Raw genomic sequence first — 17005 nt, 5'->3', positions numbered from 1 at the left:
ATCTTGTTCATCCCTTCATTTCCAACGCCTAGCAGGATGCCTGGCACAGAGAAGTCACTCAATCTTCGTGAGATAGATTGCAAGAAAAGTGGGGACAATGAGGACTGGTGATACAGGATTCTCTCTCAGAAGTCACACCACACCTCCTCCCTAGCTCCTCCCACCCTCTGCACACCTAAGGCACCAAGCAGGAGGAGAGCCAGGGAGAAAGGCGGCCCAGAGCCTAGACTAGCCTTGCTCATTCCAACAACAAGGACCTGATGGCCACAGAGTTATCTAGGCTCAGGAAGTGGGTACAGAGAGAGGGTACAGTTAGCAGGCAGAGCATACCACGCAAAAATGAGTACATAGTGTGTAGCCTTCCGACGCTCCATGAACTAGACCTTGCAACTGACCAAGAATAGTCACGACCAAAAGCACTGCCAGCACTAGGCCAAAGGTTTCCCCACTCACAGGCACCAAGCGTTATCCCTGGGTCTTGGCCACCTTCCCTTCCTCTTCTTGTCCCTCTAGATACTGATGTCCAAGGGACAACGGTTTTGGGAGTTCATACAGAATGGAAATGGATAGGGTCGGGCTCCCGGGCACTGAGACAGAGCTGAACCAACACAGAGCATCCAGTCTCTCCACCGTTCCCACCCCAACACCAGACCCACACAGGACATGACCCATCACCCACACTCCCCACGGGCTATCCTTTTGCACCTTTTTTCCCCAAGGAAGGCTGTGCAGATAAGGGAGAGGACACAAAGAACCCAGCACCTTATTGGTCAACTTATCCAGGAAGAAAGCACCCAAACCTTCTGCTACCTCACTCCTAAGGGCCTGTCTGGAGAGGAGAACCCACGTAACCTGCCCCCCTCCATACTCTGATTCAAGCATCAATGGGCATTTAGTGCACAGTCCCTGAGAGAAAAGATCTCATCAGACACCACATAGGTCAGGTTCCTCACCTTGGACTTTTCTTCATCAGCATCAAAGATGGAGCTCTTGGGCCAGGGAGATGGTGGGGGTAAGATTTTATCCACTGGTAGTTTAGGGTCTTGTTTTATAATTCCTAAAAATGCAATTTACAAAGTTAAGACACTGATATGGGGAATCCAGTAACTTCAGTCAGAATCCAGCATAAAGTCCGGAAATGCCAGTTCCTGATACCATGCTAGGGAAGCACAGTCAACAGCCTTCAAAGACAACACCCAGTGTATGAATCAAGTTTTGCATTATCTCTTAGGAGAATCCAAGGGACCACCACAGGGGCTGGGACATCAGAGCCCACTACATCAGAGAAGAGCCAGTCCTGAAGGTCTGCAGTCTGTGGGCCTTATGCGATAAAAACATGGATTAGTTTATCCAGCTACATAACCACCCAGGGATCAAAAGTTTCTGAAGGGTCCCTGACAAAGCTCCTAAAAATGCTGAGTGCATGCGAAAGGAAACAACAGTACCTCCTGAACCTGGCTTCCTTCTTTTAAGAGCCCGATATAAAAAGGAATTCAGATTTCCATCTTCCAAACAGGACACACAAAGGTGGGAACTATCACTCCCACCGTGACAACAACAAAACACTGGAAAATGTGCAAATTCGCAAGATTTTTGTTGTATTTGAGACAGATTCTTGCTCTGTCTCCCAGGTAGAGTGCAGTGGTGTGATCACAGCTCACCGTAGCCTTAAACTCCTGGCTCAAGCAATCCTTCCACCTTGGCCCCCAAGTCGCTGGGACTACAGGTGGGTACCACCACACCCAGCTAATTTTTTCAAAATTGTTTTTGTAGAGATGGGATCTTGCTATGTTGCCCAGGCTGGTCTCAAACTCCTGGCCTCAAGTGATTCTCCCACCTCAGACTCCTAAAGTGCTGCGATCACAGGTGTGAGCCACCATGTCGAGCCTACAAATTCCCTGAACCCATCAGAGAGCTCAGATCATGCGGCAACAACCAAGTAACCTGAAATCTAAGGAAAAAAACAACCTTCAAGGACTGATAAGAGGCAATACCAACAGTAACTAAGCTAGAATTATTTAAAAATTGTTTATAGGCCAGTATGAGTTACCAAGAGAATACAGAATTTCTGGAGGCCACAACAAGAAGCAAATAACTCTTTTCCAGAGACTCACAAAAACAGTGGGAAGGCCTAAAGGCAGGGTTAGGGGGAGAAGAGTAAGAAACCCTGCAGCTCTGAGGGCATTGGTGGAAGCCCACTGCAGCTAGAGAAAAAAGAGGGGAGAAAAAACAAACCCTAGAACCCTTGGGAGAGGAGCAGGAATTATGTCCTGGGTCTGGATCTACACTGGAGTGAGGGCAGGGATCACAAACAGATCCTACCAAGACCCATGATGTAGTGCCTGCCTATGAACGAGGCTCAATCAGAACAGAGACTGGCCCCGCCCACCACCCCATCCCTCTGAATGACAAGGGACAGCTGTCTACTGCTACGAGAGGCAAGAATAAGGAGAAACGCCCTCTCTGAGGTGCAGAGGAAAGTGAACACTTACAGCTGAGAGAACAGATACTAAAGAAAACAAGCAAACTAGCCCCCAGCCTAAACACAGGGTAACACTAGAGCAGGCGTCCCCAAACTACGGCCCGCAGGCCACATGCGGCCCCCTGAGGCCATTTATCCGGCCCCCTGAGGCCATTTATCTGGCCCCCCGCACTTCAGGAAGGGGCACCTCTTTCATTGGTGGTGAGTGAGAGGAGCACAGTATGTGGCGGCCCTCCAACGGTCTGAGGGACAGTGAACTGGCCCCCTGTGTAAAAAGCTTGGGGACGCCTGCACTAGAGGAATCTCCAGTCTCATATGATAACTAAAGCAACAACAAATCTCACACCCAGCTCAAATCCTGCCTACAAGAAGGAAAGTTCCACCCAATTCCAGGGATGAAAAACTCCTTACTTCACCGACGGATACGCTAATTACCCTGATTTGATCACAACACATTGTATGTATGTACCAAAATATCACATTGTACTCCAATAAATGTGTACGAGTATGTGTCAAAAATAAATCCACAGCCAAGTGCAGTGGCTCACGCCTGTAATCCCGGCACTTCGGAAGGCCAAGGCAGGCAGATCATTTGAGAGGAGTTTGAGACCAGCTTGAGCAACACGGTTAAACCCCATCTCTACTAAAAATACAAAAAATTAGCCAGGCATGGTGACAAGTGCCTGTAACTCCAGCTACTCAGGAGGCTGAGGCACGAGAATCACTTGAACCCAGGAGGCAGAGGTTGCAGTGAATGGAGATCACACCACTGCACTCCAGCATGGGCAACAGAGTGAGACTCTGTCTCAAAAAAATCAATCAATCAATCAATCTACTAAATGATTATTGAAAGATCTTTTCTAACTATAAAGTATTACGTGTCTGCACATTGTTACTTTTATCACAATAGTATTTTTCAAACTCTGGTTCATATGTAGCATTATATCTGTACTTCGTAAGATTCCATTATTTCAGAAAAAGAGATTAAAGATGGGCGTGGTAGCTCACACCTAGGAGGCTGAAGTAGAAGGATCATTTGAGCCCAGGAGTTCAAGACCAGTGTGGGCAACATTGCAAGACCTTGTCTCTATAAAAAACGAAAATATTTGGTGTAAGAGATCAAGTGAGTGAGAGTGTGTGAGAGTGTGTGTGTGTGTGTGTGTGTGTGTGTGTGTTGGGGTGGAGGTGAGAGGAGAATAATAAATAAATAAATTAGCTGAGTATGGTGGCACACGCCTGTATTCCCAGCTAGGAGGCTGAGGCAGGAGAATGGCTGGAGGCCACAGGCCAAGGCTGCAGTGAGCCATGACTGTACCACTGTGCTCCAGCCTAGGTTACCGGGGCAACACCTTGTCTCAAAAAAAAAGAAAGAAAGAATAAAGAAGGCTGGGCATGGGCACAGTAGCTCACACCTGTAATCCCAAGGCAGGTGAATCACCTGAGGTCAGGAGTTTGAGACCAGCCTGGCCAGCATGGTGAAATACTATCTCTACTAAAAATACAAAAATTAGCCAGGCGTTGTGGTGGATACCTGTAATCCCAGCTACTCAAGAGGCTGAGGCAGGAGAATCGCTTGAACCCAGGAGGCAGAGGTTGCAGTCAGCCAGGATTGAACCATTGCACTCCAGCCTGGGCAATAAGAGCGAAACTCTGTCTATTAAAAAATAAAATAAAATTTTAAAAAGGTTAGTTTTTAAGCAAACAAGAATTTTAAAGATAAATAAGGGCTTTAGTGACATAGGTCACTTGTAGTTTGACTTTTCTCATGTGGTTATTTCCTGATTTCCAGGCAACAGGGAAAAGCAAACCCTACATGATCTTTCAAGGTCCGTACTGCGGCTTTTAAAGATAAGTAGATAAAAGATTTATTGTGTAAAAAATAAAAAATCAAAACTCTACCTCTACCTCAGTATGGTCTTACACAAGAAGTCCAGCTTTCAATGAAAAATTATAAGGCAGACAAAAAAGCGAGAGGATGCAGGCCCAGTCAAGAGAGACGTGACACAGTAGCACAAGTCAGACCTTGTTTCTTCAGCATCTGATAGGCGTCTCGGATCTTGACGTCTTCAGGAAACCATACTGTCCAACTAAAGAGTATTTCAATGACTCTTCCTTTAACTTTTTCTGTGGCCCAGGACCCCAGGTACTGAAATAAAAAGGAAAGAAAATTCTAGAGCTGGAAGGGATTTGGGAGACCAACACTGTAACTAAAGAGGTAGCTGTTCAGGCCCAGAGAAATGAGCTCCGAGGTGTGGTATGAGTGTGAGGAGAGACTGAGGCCACACTATCTGGTGCCCAGCCCCGGAGACCTTCTTGGGATTCAAGGAATTGATCTCCACAATATTAACACTAAACCCCACCATGAAGGGGTTGCGGTCAGAGCCTGTTCTACACCACTGGGGACAATCATTTTTTGCTGGGACAAGAATACTAAAATTTGGTCTTTGTTTCCGTTCCTGGCACAGAACTTCAAAAATCCTTGGAATTTCCTGAGTCACAGGAGTGTCTTGTTATTCAAGAGACACAATCTCAGGGAGCACCTGAGTTTTCACTAATGACTTAGTTAGTGCTTGGAGAGTTTCAAGGGCTGGCCACTCCAGAGAGGTCAACCCTGTGATCAGAGGGCAGAAACTTTCAGCCCTATCCTCTGACCCATGCCCCCACATCTCTACCCACGGAGTGTAAAAAAAACAACAATCAATTCTAAATCTTAAAAAACAAAACAAAACAAAAAAAACCAACAACAAAAAACTCAGATGAAAACACTGAAACGAGGTAGCTCAGAGAGCCTCTCAGTTGAACCTATGTTGGAAGAACCGTAGGCTCAGCGTCCAGGAGTGGGCACAGCAGCTCTGTACCCTCTTGCCCCACCAAGACTTTGCCTATGTATTGCTTCCAGTTATATCCTTTATGCTAAAACAGTGATAAAAGTACAGTGCTTTACTGTGTATGTAAATCATTCCAGGGAATAATGGAACCTGGGGCAGTCAGGGGTGGGGGGCACAGGAACCCCTGAATCTGCAGCTGGGGATGCAGAAATGCAGCAGCTTGAAGACACATGACATTCATGGCTGGCAGCTGAAACAGGGGTAGCCTAAGTAGCACTGAGCCCCCATCATGTGGGGTCCGGGTAGCAGAACTAAAATGAACTGTAGGACCCACAGTCAGTGTCAGCACTGTTGTGGGAACACAGCAAGGCAGGGTTCAATGCTGGTTACCTAACAGTGGACAAGCTAAGACAGGTGCCAGGAGGCCAGGTATGGAGGACAAGGCAGGAGGTGACAGGAAACTTCAGGCCACCCCTGGGATCTCTCACTGTCTCTACCAGGGCCCTGTGCCTCCAAGCTGGAGTTCCTCATCTCCTCTAGGCCACATGTCCCACAGGCCTTCTGAAAGGGGAAATGTGAAAATGCTAACAGCAAGGGGCAGCTGATGAGCAAAGCCTCTTCCCGGAGCTTGGAGAGGGGTGCGCTTTCACAGGCAGGAGGGGGTTTTGTCCATGAATGAGCCTGCCTCTGGCCTGAGGGGGGCGCCAGGAGTTTGATGGTGGGCACAGGTGTAGCACAGTGCGCAGAGCCAAGCCCAGGTACTCACCTTTGGGGACAACACTTTGATGAGCTCGTTCAGGAAACGGAATTTGGCCACCTCGCCGTGAAACTTCTCCCCACAGTGGTTCATGCACATCTCCAGCACCTGCAAACACAGAACCCCCATGAGAAGGTGGAAAGCCAGTGGTCCCAGGCTCCTCTCCTGACTGGTAACCACTTGCTGGTGACTGCGCTGGAACCATGGCTAACCCTGCCTCAAACCTATGAGGACACTGAGTTTTAATGAAAAGGACATTTTCAGATCAAGAAAAAAATGTCTTCTGTTCAATCTTGCTTTAATTGCCTGGGGTTTATGCCCAGGCAATAGCTTAGTAGGGTATGTCAAACCCTGAGGTCACCCCACCTCTTAAGGAGACCGTTTGGGAGATAAAAGTGGCCCAAGAACCAACTCATTCCCAGAGGCTGAAATCACGTATCCAGTGTCCAAGACCAGCCAGATGTCATACACTGGTACTCAAGAGGCAAGCTGGGCCTACAGACCCCTCCTCTGGTCCATACTGAGGCTTTCAACACTGCAAATTAGTCACCAGCATCTAAACATCAAATACATACAAAGACCTAAACTAGCACTCCTGGGCCCACACTCACACCTGCCAACGGCCAGCAGGCCCTCTGCTATAGCTGCCCTCTTCAGACAGGGCACATGAACTTGCCAGCCCTGGTTTAAAAGGGCAGATGAAAGTAAAACCTTCCTTTCCTTCTCCCACAGCAGACTCAATGCTGCCCTCAAGAAACAGATGAGAAAGATGAGAAAGAAGGATGGGGACCCTTGGCCGGAACTCCCTCCTCCAACCTGCTGTGATCGTGAACCTTTCAGGGGACCTCCCTGCCCCAGTGAAAAGGACCTGGGTGGAAGCAAAGTGCCTCTCAGCTCTCTCCAGCACCAGGACAGGAAAGCTTAGGCTACAAGGCAAGCCATACTCACCGTTAAGGCATAAAGAGCTTCCTTCTCTTGCGGAGACTGGATCTTGTGGGCCAGTAGCCATGGCGCGTGTGTGGGGCTACAGGGAAACAAAAAGACCTAGACTCTGGGCAGGCAAGAGGAAACTAAACCAAGTGGCTGGGCATGCTCAGTAAAGCCACTTTTCTCACAGGGGCTGGTGTCCCAAAGCAGAGGTGTAGTGTGCCTGATACAAAGCCCACGAGGAGGCCACTTCCCACCCACGCTGGTTGCACCTAAAGCACCCAAAGTACTCCTCCTGCCCAGGGCACACTGCCCTCCCCTCAGCCAACCCCCAGACCCCAAATTCCAAGCTGTCAGTCCCAGCCCAGGCCCACACAGAACCAGAGCAGCACAGGCCCTCTTTGTCTGTAATAAATGCCCAGGGAATGCTAGAGCAGAAAGTGTGATCAAACTCGGCTCAAACTGGCCAAATATGTGGCACCACACAGATTAAACATCTGGATGGGCTGGGCACAGTGGGTCATGCCTGTAATCCCAGCACTTTGGGAGGCCAAGGCAGGTGGATCACCTGTGGTCACGAGTTCGAGACCAGCCTGGCCAACGGGGTGAAATCCCATCTCCACTAAAAACTATAAAAATTAGCCAGGTGCGGTGGTGCATGCCTGCAATCCCAGCTACTCAGGAGGCTGAGGCAGGAGGATCACCCGGGAGGTGGAAACTGCAGTGAGCCGAGATGGCACCGATCACTCTAGTCTGGGTGACAAAGCAAGACTCTGTCTCAAACAAAAACAAAAAGAAAAGAAAAAAAAAAATCTGGATGACTCACTTGATTCTTCAGGTTCTATCCAGTTGCTTTGGAAACAGAATTCAATAAAACCTTCCCCTTTTCCTTTTTCTTAAGATTACATTTAAATGGTGGAGAATACACAGATCTCTTTTAATTAGGTAATGTGGTGACATTCTATCAGTAACATTCAGAGTTCTCTTCAGCATTAGTGTTTTATAACACTATTTAAAATTTATAACTGCCAATTGCAAATGAACTATTCTGTTTTTTTTTTTTTTTTAAAAAAACATGAACTTGATAATTTTAGAAAAATAATATTTTCAGGATTATAGAGGAAAACAAGAGAATGAATGCCAGCCTGACTGTATTTTTATGTTTTTGAGACAGGGTCTCACTCTGCCACCAAGAGTGGTCTCAAACTCCTGGGCTCAAGCAATCCTCCCGCCTTGGTCTTCCAAAGTGCTGGGATTATAAGCATGAGCCACCGAGCCTTGCCTAGAGAGCTTAACTCTAAAAGAATCTGGAGAGACAAAGTTCTACACTCTACACCCCGGAGTCAACTATGTGTGTGAGAAGTCACCTTACCCATTGGGGTCAGTGTTCACCTGCTCACAGAAATTCTGGATAGCTGACCAATCCTGTTCCGACATGCTTGGGTCTGTGGCTTTGTCTGTCAAATAAATAATAAAGTTAGAGAATGCATAAGAAGAAGAAATTTACAACCCTCCCCATATACACAGCAGCCAAGGGCTGTCTTATCACAGCTCTACAGGAGCAGACCAGTGGACAGACAGCCAAAAGGAGAGGAATTGTGCCTGCACTGCCCACCACCATCCAGCACAGTGCTGGGCACATGGTATGCCCTTACTGAGTATTTGCTGACTGAATGAACAAGCAAATTAACTAGCAAGCTGGCTGGGCACAATGGCTCATGCCTGTAATCCCAGCATTTTGGGAGGCTGAGGTGGGCAGATCATTTGAGGTCAGGAGTTTGAGACCAGCCTAACCAACATGATGAAACCCCGGCTCTACTAAAAATACAAAAAAATTAGCCAGGTGTGGTAATGCATCCCTGTAATCCCAGCTACTTGAGAGGCTGAGGCAAAAGAATCGCTTAACTTGGGAAGTGGAGGCTGCAGTGAACTGAGATTGTGCCACTGCACTCCAGCCTGGGCGACAGAGGGAGACTGTCTCCAAAAAAATTAACAAGCTATTCCCCTGAAAGCAGCTCCACTTCTAGTGCAGAGGTTGGCTTGGGTATTATCTGAGTCAGGATGCCCCCAACTGGCCTGCAACAAGCAGAGACAGAAGCTGGAATTGGAAAGGCCACCTAGAAGTGTCTCAGCTGTGTGATAGGAAGACAGGAACACACCACCAGAAGGAATACCATCCTGCCTGTTCATAAAACTTCCAGTGGCAGCCACAGTGGCTCATGCCTGTAATCCCAGCACTTTGGGAGGCCGAGGCAGGTGGACCACGAGGTCAAGAGATTGAGACCCATCCTGGCCAACATAGTGAAACCCCGTCTCTACTAAAATAAAATTAAAAAAAAATTATCTGGGCATGGTGGCGCACACCTGTAGTCCCAGCTACACGGGAAGCTGAGGCAGAACTGCTTGAACCTGGGAGGTGAAGGTTGCAGCGAGCCGAGATCGCACCACTGCACTCTAGCCTGGTGCCTGGCGATAGAGCAAGCCTCTGTCGCAAAAAAAAAAAAAAAAGTTAAGACCAGGCATGATGGCTCACGCCTATAATCCCAACACTTTTGGAGGCCAAGGCAGGTGAATCACTTGAGGTCAGGAGTTTGAGACCAGCCTTGCCAACACAGTGAAACCTCATCTCTACTAAAAATGCCAAAACTAGCTGGGCATGGTGGAGTGTTCCTGTAATCCCAGCTACTAAGGCAGCTGAGGCAGGAGAAAGACTTGAACCTAGGAGTTGGAGGTTGCAGTGAGCTGAGATGGCACCACTGCACTGAGCCTGGGAAACAGTGAGACTCCATCTCAAAAAAAAAAAAAAAAAAAAAGGCCAGCATGGTGGCTCATGACTGTAATCCAAACACTTTGAGAGGAAGGCGAAGGTGTGTGGATCACAAGGTCAGGGGTTCAAGACCGGCCTGGCTAAGATGGTGACCCCGTCTCTACTAAAAATACAAAAATTAGCCAGGTGTGGTGGTGGGTGCCTGTAATACCAGCTACTTTCGAGGCTGAGGCAGGAGAATCACTTGAACCCAGGAGGCGGACACTGCAGTGAGCCGAGATCGTACCACTGCATTCTAGCTTGGGCAACAGAGCAAGACTCCGTCTCAAAAACAAAAGAAAAAAATCAGCTGGGCATGGTAGCATGTGACTGTAGTCATAGCTACTCAGGAAGCTGAAGTGGGAGGATTGCTTAAGCTCAGGAGGCTAAGGCTGCAGTGAGCCAAGATCACGCCACTCCACTCCAGCCTGGGCTGCAGCGCAAGACCCTGTCTCAAACAAAAACAAAAGCAAGTAAATCAAACTTAAAACACAACCCTTCCATCTCCCCTCTGGCCATCCTGTCCTGGCCTGCCAAACTGGTTCTGACAGAGCAGCTCTTTTAGGCGCTGGAAATGAGGCGCTACTTCTCAGGGCCGTAATTCTGACTACTTCTGACGTTGTTCTTCTTCTGGCCCAAGTGTCCGCTCTGTGCCTCTCAGCGCCCTATCCATATTCTTCCAGACCCATCTGAATTTCCAGCTCCTGCAGAAAACTCCCTCCCACTGCACCAGCCCTACTGCTTCTCCCTCTGATTACTCAACGCTGCACAGTCAGAGCTGAACTTTTCCTGACTGCAGTCACATTTATGTCACATGGAAGTCATACGTCTCAATAGGGAGAGTCAATGGACAGATAATCACCATCTTCCTGCCTACTGACACCTTTCTAAGTGAAAAGAGAACACAAGGGTGAGGGAGGAATCAGTGATTGATTCCTATATTCTCCTCCCTGCCCCGCCCAAGCTCTTTTCCCAGGTTCCATATCTTAAAATCCTATGCACCATTGAGTCCCAATTCAAATTCCACCCTAAAGACTTCTCTGACCTCTTTAGCTCCTGTCCCCCAAAAAACAGAAGCTGTCTCTTCCTCTTCTGAACAGACATTTTATCTGCCCCTTCTCCGATAGGGATCTCCAGCTACACCCCTTACTAGTCACATGTACTTGGGACTCTCTGAGCCTCAGTTTCCTCAACTATAAAATAAAGAAAATAGGGCAAGGCACTGCAACTCATACCTATAATCCCAGCACTTTGGGAAGCCAAGGCAGGAGGATTGTTTGAGCCTAGGAGGTCAAGACCAGCCTGAGCAACCTAACAGAACCCAATCTCTATACATTTTTAAAAAAATTATCCAGGTGGCCAGACGCAGTGGCTCACGCCTATAAACCTAACACTTTGGGAGGCTGAGGTGGGTGGACTGCCTGAGCTCAGGAGTTGGAGTCCAGCCTGGGCAACACGGTGAAACCCTCTGTCTCTACTAAAATAAAAAAAAACAGCCAGGCATGGTGGCACACACCTACAATCCTAGCTACTCAGGAGGATCACTTGAGCCCAGGAGGTCAAGGCTGCAGTGAGCTATGATTGTGCCACTGCACTCCTGCCTGGAGGGACAGAATGAGACCCTGTCTCAAAAACAGTAATAAAAATAGTCAGCCGGGTTCGGTGGCTCACACCTGTAATCCCAGCACTTTGGGAGGTCTAGGCAGGTAGATCGCCTGAGGTCAGGAGTTCAAGACCAGCCTGGCCAACATGGTGAAACCCCATCTCTACTAAAAATACAAAAATTAGCTGGGCGTGGTGGGGTGGTGGTGCCTGTAACCCCAGCTACTCAGGAGGCTGAAACAGAAGAATTACTTGAACTCAGGAGGTGGAGGTCTCAGTGAGCCGAGATAGTGCCACTGTACCCAAGCCTGGGTAACAGAGTGAGACTCTGTCTCAAAAAAAAAGGTCTGGGCACAGTATCTCATGCCTGGCCTGTAACCCCAGTACTTTGGGAGGCCAAGGTAGGAGGATCGCCTGAGCCCAGGAGTGAGTGACGAGCTTGGGCAACATGGTGAGGCCCCATCTCTACAAATAAAAAAATAAAATAAGGAAAACAGTACCTTCCTCATGGGACTGTCATATGATTTAAAGGAGACGGTATCTAAAATGCTTAGTAAGCAGTCTATAAAGGATAATTGTTTATTATTAGATACAGTCTCTGGCTTTTACATTTAGACATGTCTGGTCCTACCTAAAGAGAATAAAACCTTGAGGACAGACGCCGTATCTTCCCTACAGTGCCTTACTCATAGGCACGAAACAGAAAGTCATCAAATAAATTATTTAAAGCAGTGATTCTCAGAGATTCTGTATCTGAATCACCTAAAGTCTATACCATTTAAGCTTCAGATTCAGTTCACTACAAGGTCAAGGTTAACACCTCAAAAGAATTCTGACCTCAGCATGTGATTGGACCTGAAGGGCGAGAACAGGAGAGGCGGGGAGAGGACAGGAAGCATAGCTCAAGCTCCCCTCAGAATCCAGCCCTCACTCCTCCCTGGCTAGCAACTGAGAGACACAGCACTGACAGGCACCAGCTTTTTTAAAGAAAGAAAAAACCTCTCTGAGGTTAAACAACATTCCAAATCCTTAACCAAGGCCAAGCAGAAAAACAATCTATAAAATGTAAGGAGGTTTCTTATTTGCTAGAACTTGTATCATGAGGATTCAATCAAGATTTATCATGGCTCAAAAGTAACGGTAATCATTTTCATTTTTAAAAGCACCTACTATGGGCCAGGTGCCCTCAGAACACCAGGTTGGTACAATCACCACACCATTTTACAGACGAAGAAACCTGCCCAGCCACAAAGCAACAGAACGGCAGAAACAAAAATTCAGTCACAGGCTGGCCTGGCTCCATAGCCTGGATATGTTTCTTACTAGTCTCAAGATGAGGTCTTCAGTTCCTTGACAAAGTTAGGGCTCTCTTGGAAGCCAGCTTGATCTTCTTTCTCATAAACTCCTGGAAGGCAAAAAGGAGGCCTGTCCCATTCACTCTCATGGGCTCCAGCACCTAGAAGAGTTGCCAGCAGGTACCTCCTGAATGAATGATTCCTCTTTTGCTAAGCAGTGTTTGGCCAGCTGACTGGACATACTGATAACATGGAGAGACGGCTATTTTGGTTCTGAAATAACTGGGCTCCCAAACACATAATCCCAGCCTGCACTAACTATTTCAGAGGACTAGAACAGCTCCAAAAAATGACCCTCAGAGGGCCAGCAGCTGGGTCTGAACTGGCCACAACAACCACCCCAGGTCTGTTTGATGCCAGTCTGCTCCAAGGACTAGCCAGGGGCCAGACAGAAACTCAGAGGATGCCATCTCTGTTTTGGGCTATCCCAGACTCCAAGGTGGTTTATTTAGCAGGCACTTGAGCAGGACAGAGGGGTGCCAAGAAATAGCACTGCTGCCATGTATTTCCTCATTAAAAGCAGTGTTTGTATGATTCATTTCAAGCGTGCTTCAGAGCCAGAGGTGTTAAGAAAACAGCTGAGACCTCCGGCTGTGAGTGAAATGGCTCATCCCACAACAGCTGCCTACCAACCTCCAGGGTCATGACTCTGGCACCAGCAGCCGCCTGTGCTAGCAAGGGGATCCCCAAGGCTGTGGGGAGGTGGTCACCCCAAGGAGCAGACTGCAATCCTTCAGCAGTCCACGCTGCAGGGGGACTCTGTCCTCCGAAGGGATACATGTGCCCCTTAGAACAACCATCCAACTCAGTACAGCAATCATCCAATTCAGAACATGTGAAAATCTCCAAGACCAAGCATGGGAATGCCCTACACATCACCGGGGAGTAGGACCAAGCAGAAGGAAGAAACAGATCTACTGAGCACCCAACTCTTACTAAGCCACCACCTCCGTTGCAGCACTACCAGAGCTAGAATTCCGGAGCTCAAGACGACCAAGTGCTGCTTTTAATAGCGCAAGGCTGGCAAAACCTAAGATGTCCACCAACAGGGAGCCAGCTAAATAGATCCTAGGACAGCCATACAATGAGGCATCTAAGGCTTTTCTTTTTTTTTCTTGAGACGGAATCTAGCTCTGTCACCAGGCTGGAGTGCAGTGGCGAGCTCTCGGCTCACTGCAACCTCCACCTCCTGCCTCAGCCTCTTGAGTAGCTGAGACTACAGGCACACACCATCAATCCCAGCTAATTTTTGTATTTTCGGTAGAGACAGGATTTCACCATGTTGGCCAGGATGGTCTCGATCTCTTGACCTCGTGATCCGCCTGCCTTGGCCTCCCAAAGTGCTGGGATTACAGGCGTGAGCCACCACGCCTGGTCAAGGCTTTTCATTTCTGCAGTCAAGTGGAACAATGACCAAAATACATAAAGTTAAAAAAAAAAAAAAAGCCCGCAGAACTGACTGACAGACTGCACAGGCGCTGCCATTTGTATTTTTAGGGCATGAGATTCCGGTAACAGCTTCCAATATTCCTCTGGGAACAACCCCTCTCCTCAATTCTAGGTCCCCCATTCACCCTCCCCACCCTTGATTCTGGGTTGGGTACTGTACCCCACCCCGCCCTACCCCAGGTCTGCCCATCTTCAGATTTCATGCCCCCAGGTCGTGCTGACGCCAAGGTGGACACAAAGCCCAGGCCAACAGGCAGAAGAACAATAAATCTTGCAAATCAATGGGGAAATGAAATTAATTCTGCTGCGACTGCAGCAGGGAGGAGAGCAAAGCAGAGAAAATTCAATCAAAGAAGTGAACCACGGAGCTCCTGGACTGGGCCCACCCCTACTCTGGGACTTTCTTTCCTTTTCTTTTTTTGGTAAGCAGGTATGGGTATGAGTTAGTTTCCGTTACTTGCAGCTATAAAGTCCAAATGATAATAGCTAGTGCTTCTTGGACACTTACTACCAAGCATAGTAAGGCACTATTTTAAGTGTTTTCTGTATATTAAAGCCTTTGATCCTCTCGACAACACTAAGGGGAGATTTTATTTCCCTCTTCCCATCTTAAAGACACAGCTGCCTTGTCTGCAGACCTGAGCTTGGCCAGTGACCTGAGGTTGGCCAGTCCTCAGACTCTGCTTCCTGCTGACTGCATCCAGCTCAGACCCATGCGCATTTGCCTTCAACTACACACACGTCCTGGCCATAACATCAATCCCATGACCCTCCGTCCCTTCATAACAGCACCAATGTTCCTCCATCCCCAACAAATCTGGCTTAATCCACAGTTCAGTTCACCTTCTCTGCTCCTACTCCCAGAAAAAAAAACAACAAATAGAGCCATGAAGACTGCAACCCACATTCCTGATGTCCAGTCAGCACTCCACAGTCCTAACTCAGGGTCTCAGCGGGGAGATGGGTAGGAGTGATCCCATCCCACCCAACCCTGGGGAAACGTGGTAACATCTGGTGACGTTTCTGGCTGTCACCACTGGGAAGAAGGTTGTGAGCTTTGGTATCCAGTGGCTTTAGGCCAGGGATGCCACTAAACCTCCTATACGGCACAGGTCAGCCCCTACAACACAGAATTATCGGGCCCAAGATGTCACTAGTGCAAAGGCTGAGAAACCCAGCTCTGTCCGGGTGGGCCCCCTTCTGTTTGCCTCACCAGCCACTCCCACACTTCCCCACCTTCCTCAAGTCCCCTGTTCCACTTCAGCCCTAATACTGAGGTGGCAGTGGTGGCACTGAAAACCTTGTTTGCATGTGCAGTCATCTTGATCTCCTTCCCCAGAGAGTCAGAAAAACAGAAGGTATCCTTCCTCTCTGTGAGGCCAGGTCCCTTCTTTTTGCACTGGCTCTGAGCTCCTTCAGCACCTTCAGGCCCCTCTGCAATGGATGGGACACTGGACCCAGAATCAGGGATGGGCAGCTCCCCAAAGAGGCATCAGCATGAAGAGGGGCTCACATGTCCTCCTCTGCTAAAACAATCTCCTTTACTCCTAAATTCCCTCTTGCTACCCTCTCCCTCCTTCCACATACAAGCCTCATGAAAAACGGCTGAGGCCACTGGCTGCACCCTCCTGACACATTTATTCTACTTGGCCTTCCCCAGACAAATTACAGTTCAAAGTAGGTGCCAACTTCTGAAAACCCAAGAGATTTCACTTAAGAACATAGGTTCTAGCTATTTCTGAAAAACAGGAAGACCTAGCAACTTTGGGACATTGCCCCCCAAGGCTGGAACTTAATACAATGTATATGCCACGAAAAAAATAATAATAAAAAATAAATTAGGCTGGGCATGGTGGCTCACACCTATAATCCCAGCAAGTTGGGAGGCCAAGGCTGGCGGATCACTTGAGGTCAGGAGTTCAAGATGAGCCTGACCAACATGGTGAAACCCCATCTCCACCAAAAAATATAAAAAATTAGCCAGGTGTGGTGACATGCCCCTGTAATCCCAGCTACTAGGGAGTCTGAGGCAGGAGAATCGCTTGAACCTGGGAAGCAGAGGTTTCAGTGAGCTGAGATGGGGCCACTGTACTCCAGCCTGGATGACAAAGCGAGACTCTCTCAGAAACAAATAAATAAATAAAAATTTTCAAAAAGCTGGAACTGGGGAGGCTGAGGTGGGAAGATTGCTTGAGCCCAGGAGGTAGAAGCTGCAGCAAGCTGAGATCATGCCATTGCACTCCAGCCTGGGTGACAGAGACTCTGTTTCAGAAAAAGCTGGAGTTGAAGAACCCTGTTCTTGGGCAGCCTCGGTTCCAGGTACTCCTTTTTCCTCCTCCACTCGAATGCTCAGGCTGGAGTGTAGTGGTGCAGTCTTAGCCCCACCTCCGCAACCTCCACCTCCATGGGTTCAAGTGATCCTCCCACCTCAGCCTCCCAAGTAGCTGGAAGTACAAGTACGCACCAACATGCATGTTTTGTTTTTTGTTTGTCTGTTTGTTTTTTAATTGTAGTAGGGACAGGGTTTTGCCATGTTGGCCAGGCTTGTCTTGAACTCCTGGCCTCAAAGGATCGGCTCACCTTGGTCTGCCCAAGTGCTGGGATTACAGGCATAAGCAAGCCTTTTTTTTTTTTTCAACTCCAGTCTATGCCTTCTGTTCTCCATGGCCTGCTAAAACTACTACCTTCTGTCTCTACTATTTAACTCAAAGATGTTTCATTAAATAACTGGTTGGTTACCAAATTCAAAGTTCCCTCTTCTCCTTCCTCATTCTATTCCATCTTTAAGCAGCAAAACTA

General features: G+C 48.1%; 1 protein-coding gene across 3 annotated transcripts in view; it reads right to left on the bottom strand.

The window, feature by feature from the left end:
* GGA2 (golgi associated, gamma adaptin ear containing, ARF binding protein 2) overlaps window positions 1–17005 on the bottom strand; it is a 40565-nt gene that overhangs the window by 21290 nt on the left and 2270 nt on the right. For 2 of the 3 annotated variants that reach the window (XR_005581762.2, XM_039478118.2), the window contains exons 2-6: window positions 8367–8451; window positions 7016–7091; window positions 6077–6175; window positions 4505–4628; window positions 954–1057 (exon numbers count right to left, since the gene is read on the bottom strand). Coding sequence is in view for 2 of the 3 variants with exons in the window: in XM_039478118.2 (XP_039334052.2) it covers window positions 954–1057; window positions 4505–4628; window positions 6077–6175; window positions 7016–7091; window positions 8367–8451 (488 nt within the window). In the remaining variant the exon portion in view is untranslated. Of the gene's footprint in view, window positions 1–953; window positions 1058–4504; window positions 4629–6076; window positions 6176–7015; window positions 7092–8366; window positions 8452–9358; window positions 14175–17005 lie in introns of those variants that run through there. The other variant, XM_074381921.1, reaches the window with a different exon arrangement.

This window comes from Saimiri boliviensis, chromosome 12 (assembly GCF_048565385.1).
Source record: "Saimiri boliviensis isolate mSaiBol1 chromosome 12, mSaiBol1.pri, whole genome shotgun sequence".
Lineage (NCBI taxonomy): Eukaryota > Metazoa > Chordata > Mammalia > Primates > Cebidae > Saimiri > Saimiri boliviensis.
Note: the sequence above shows the minus strand (reverse complement) of the source record. Positions and strands in the feature narration are given on the sequence as shown.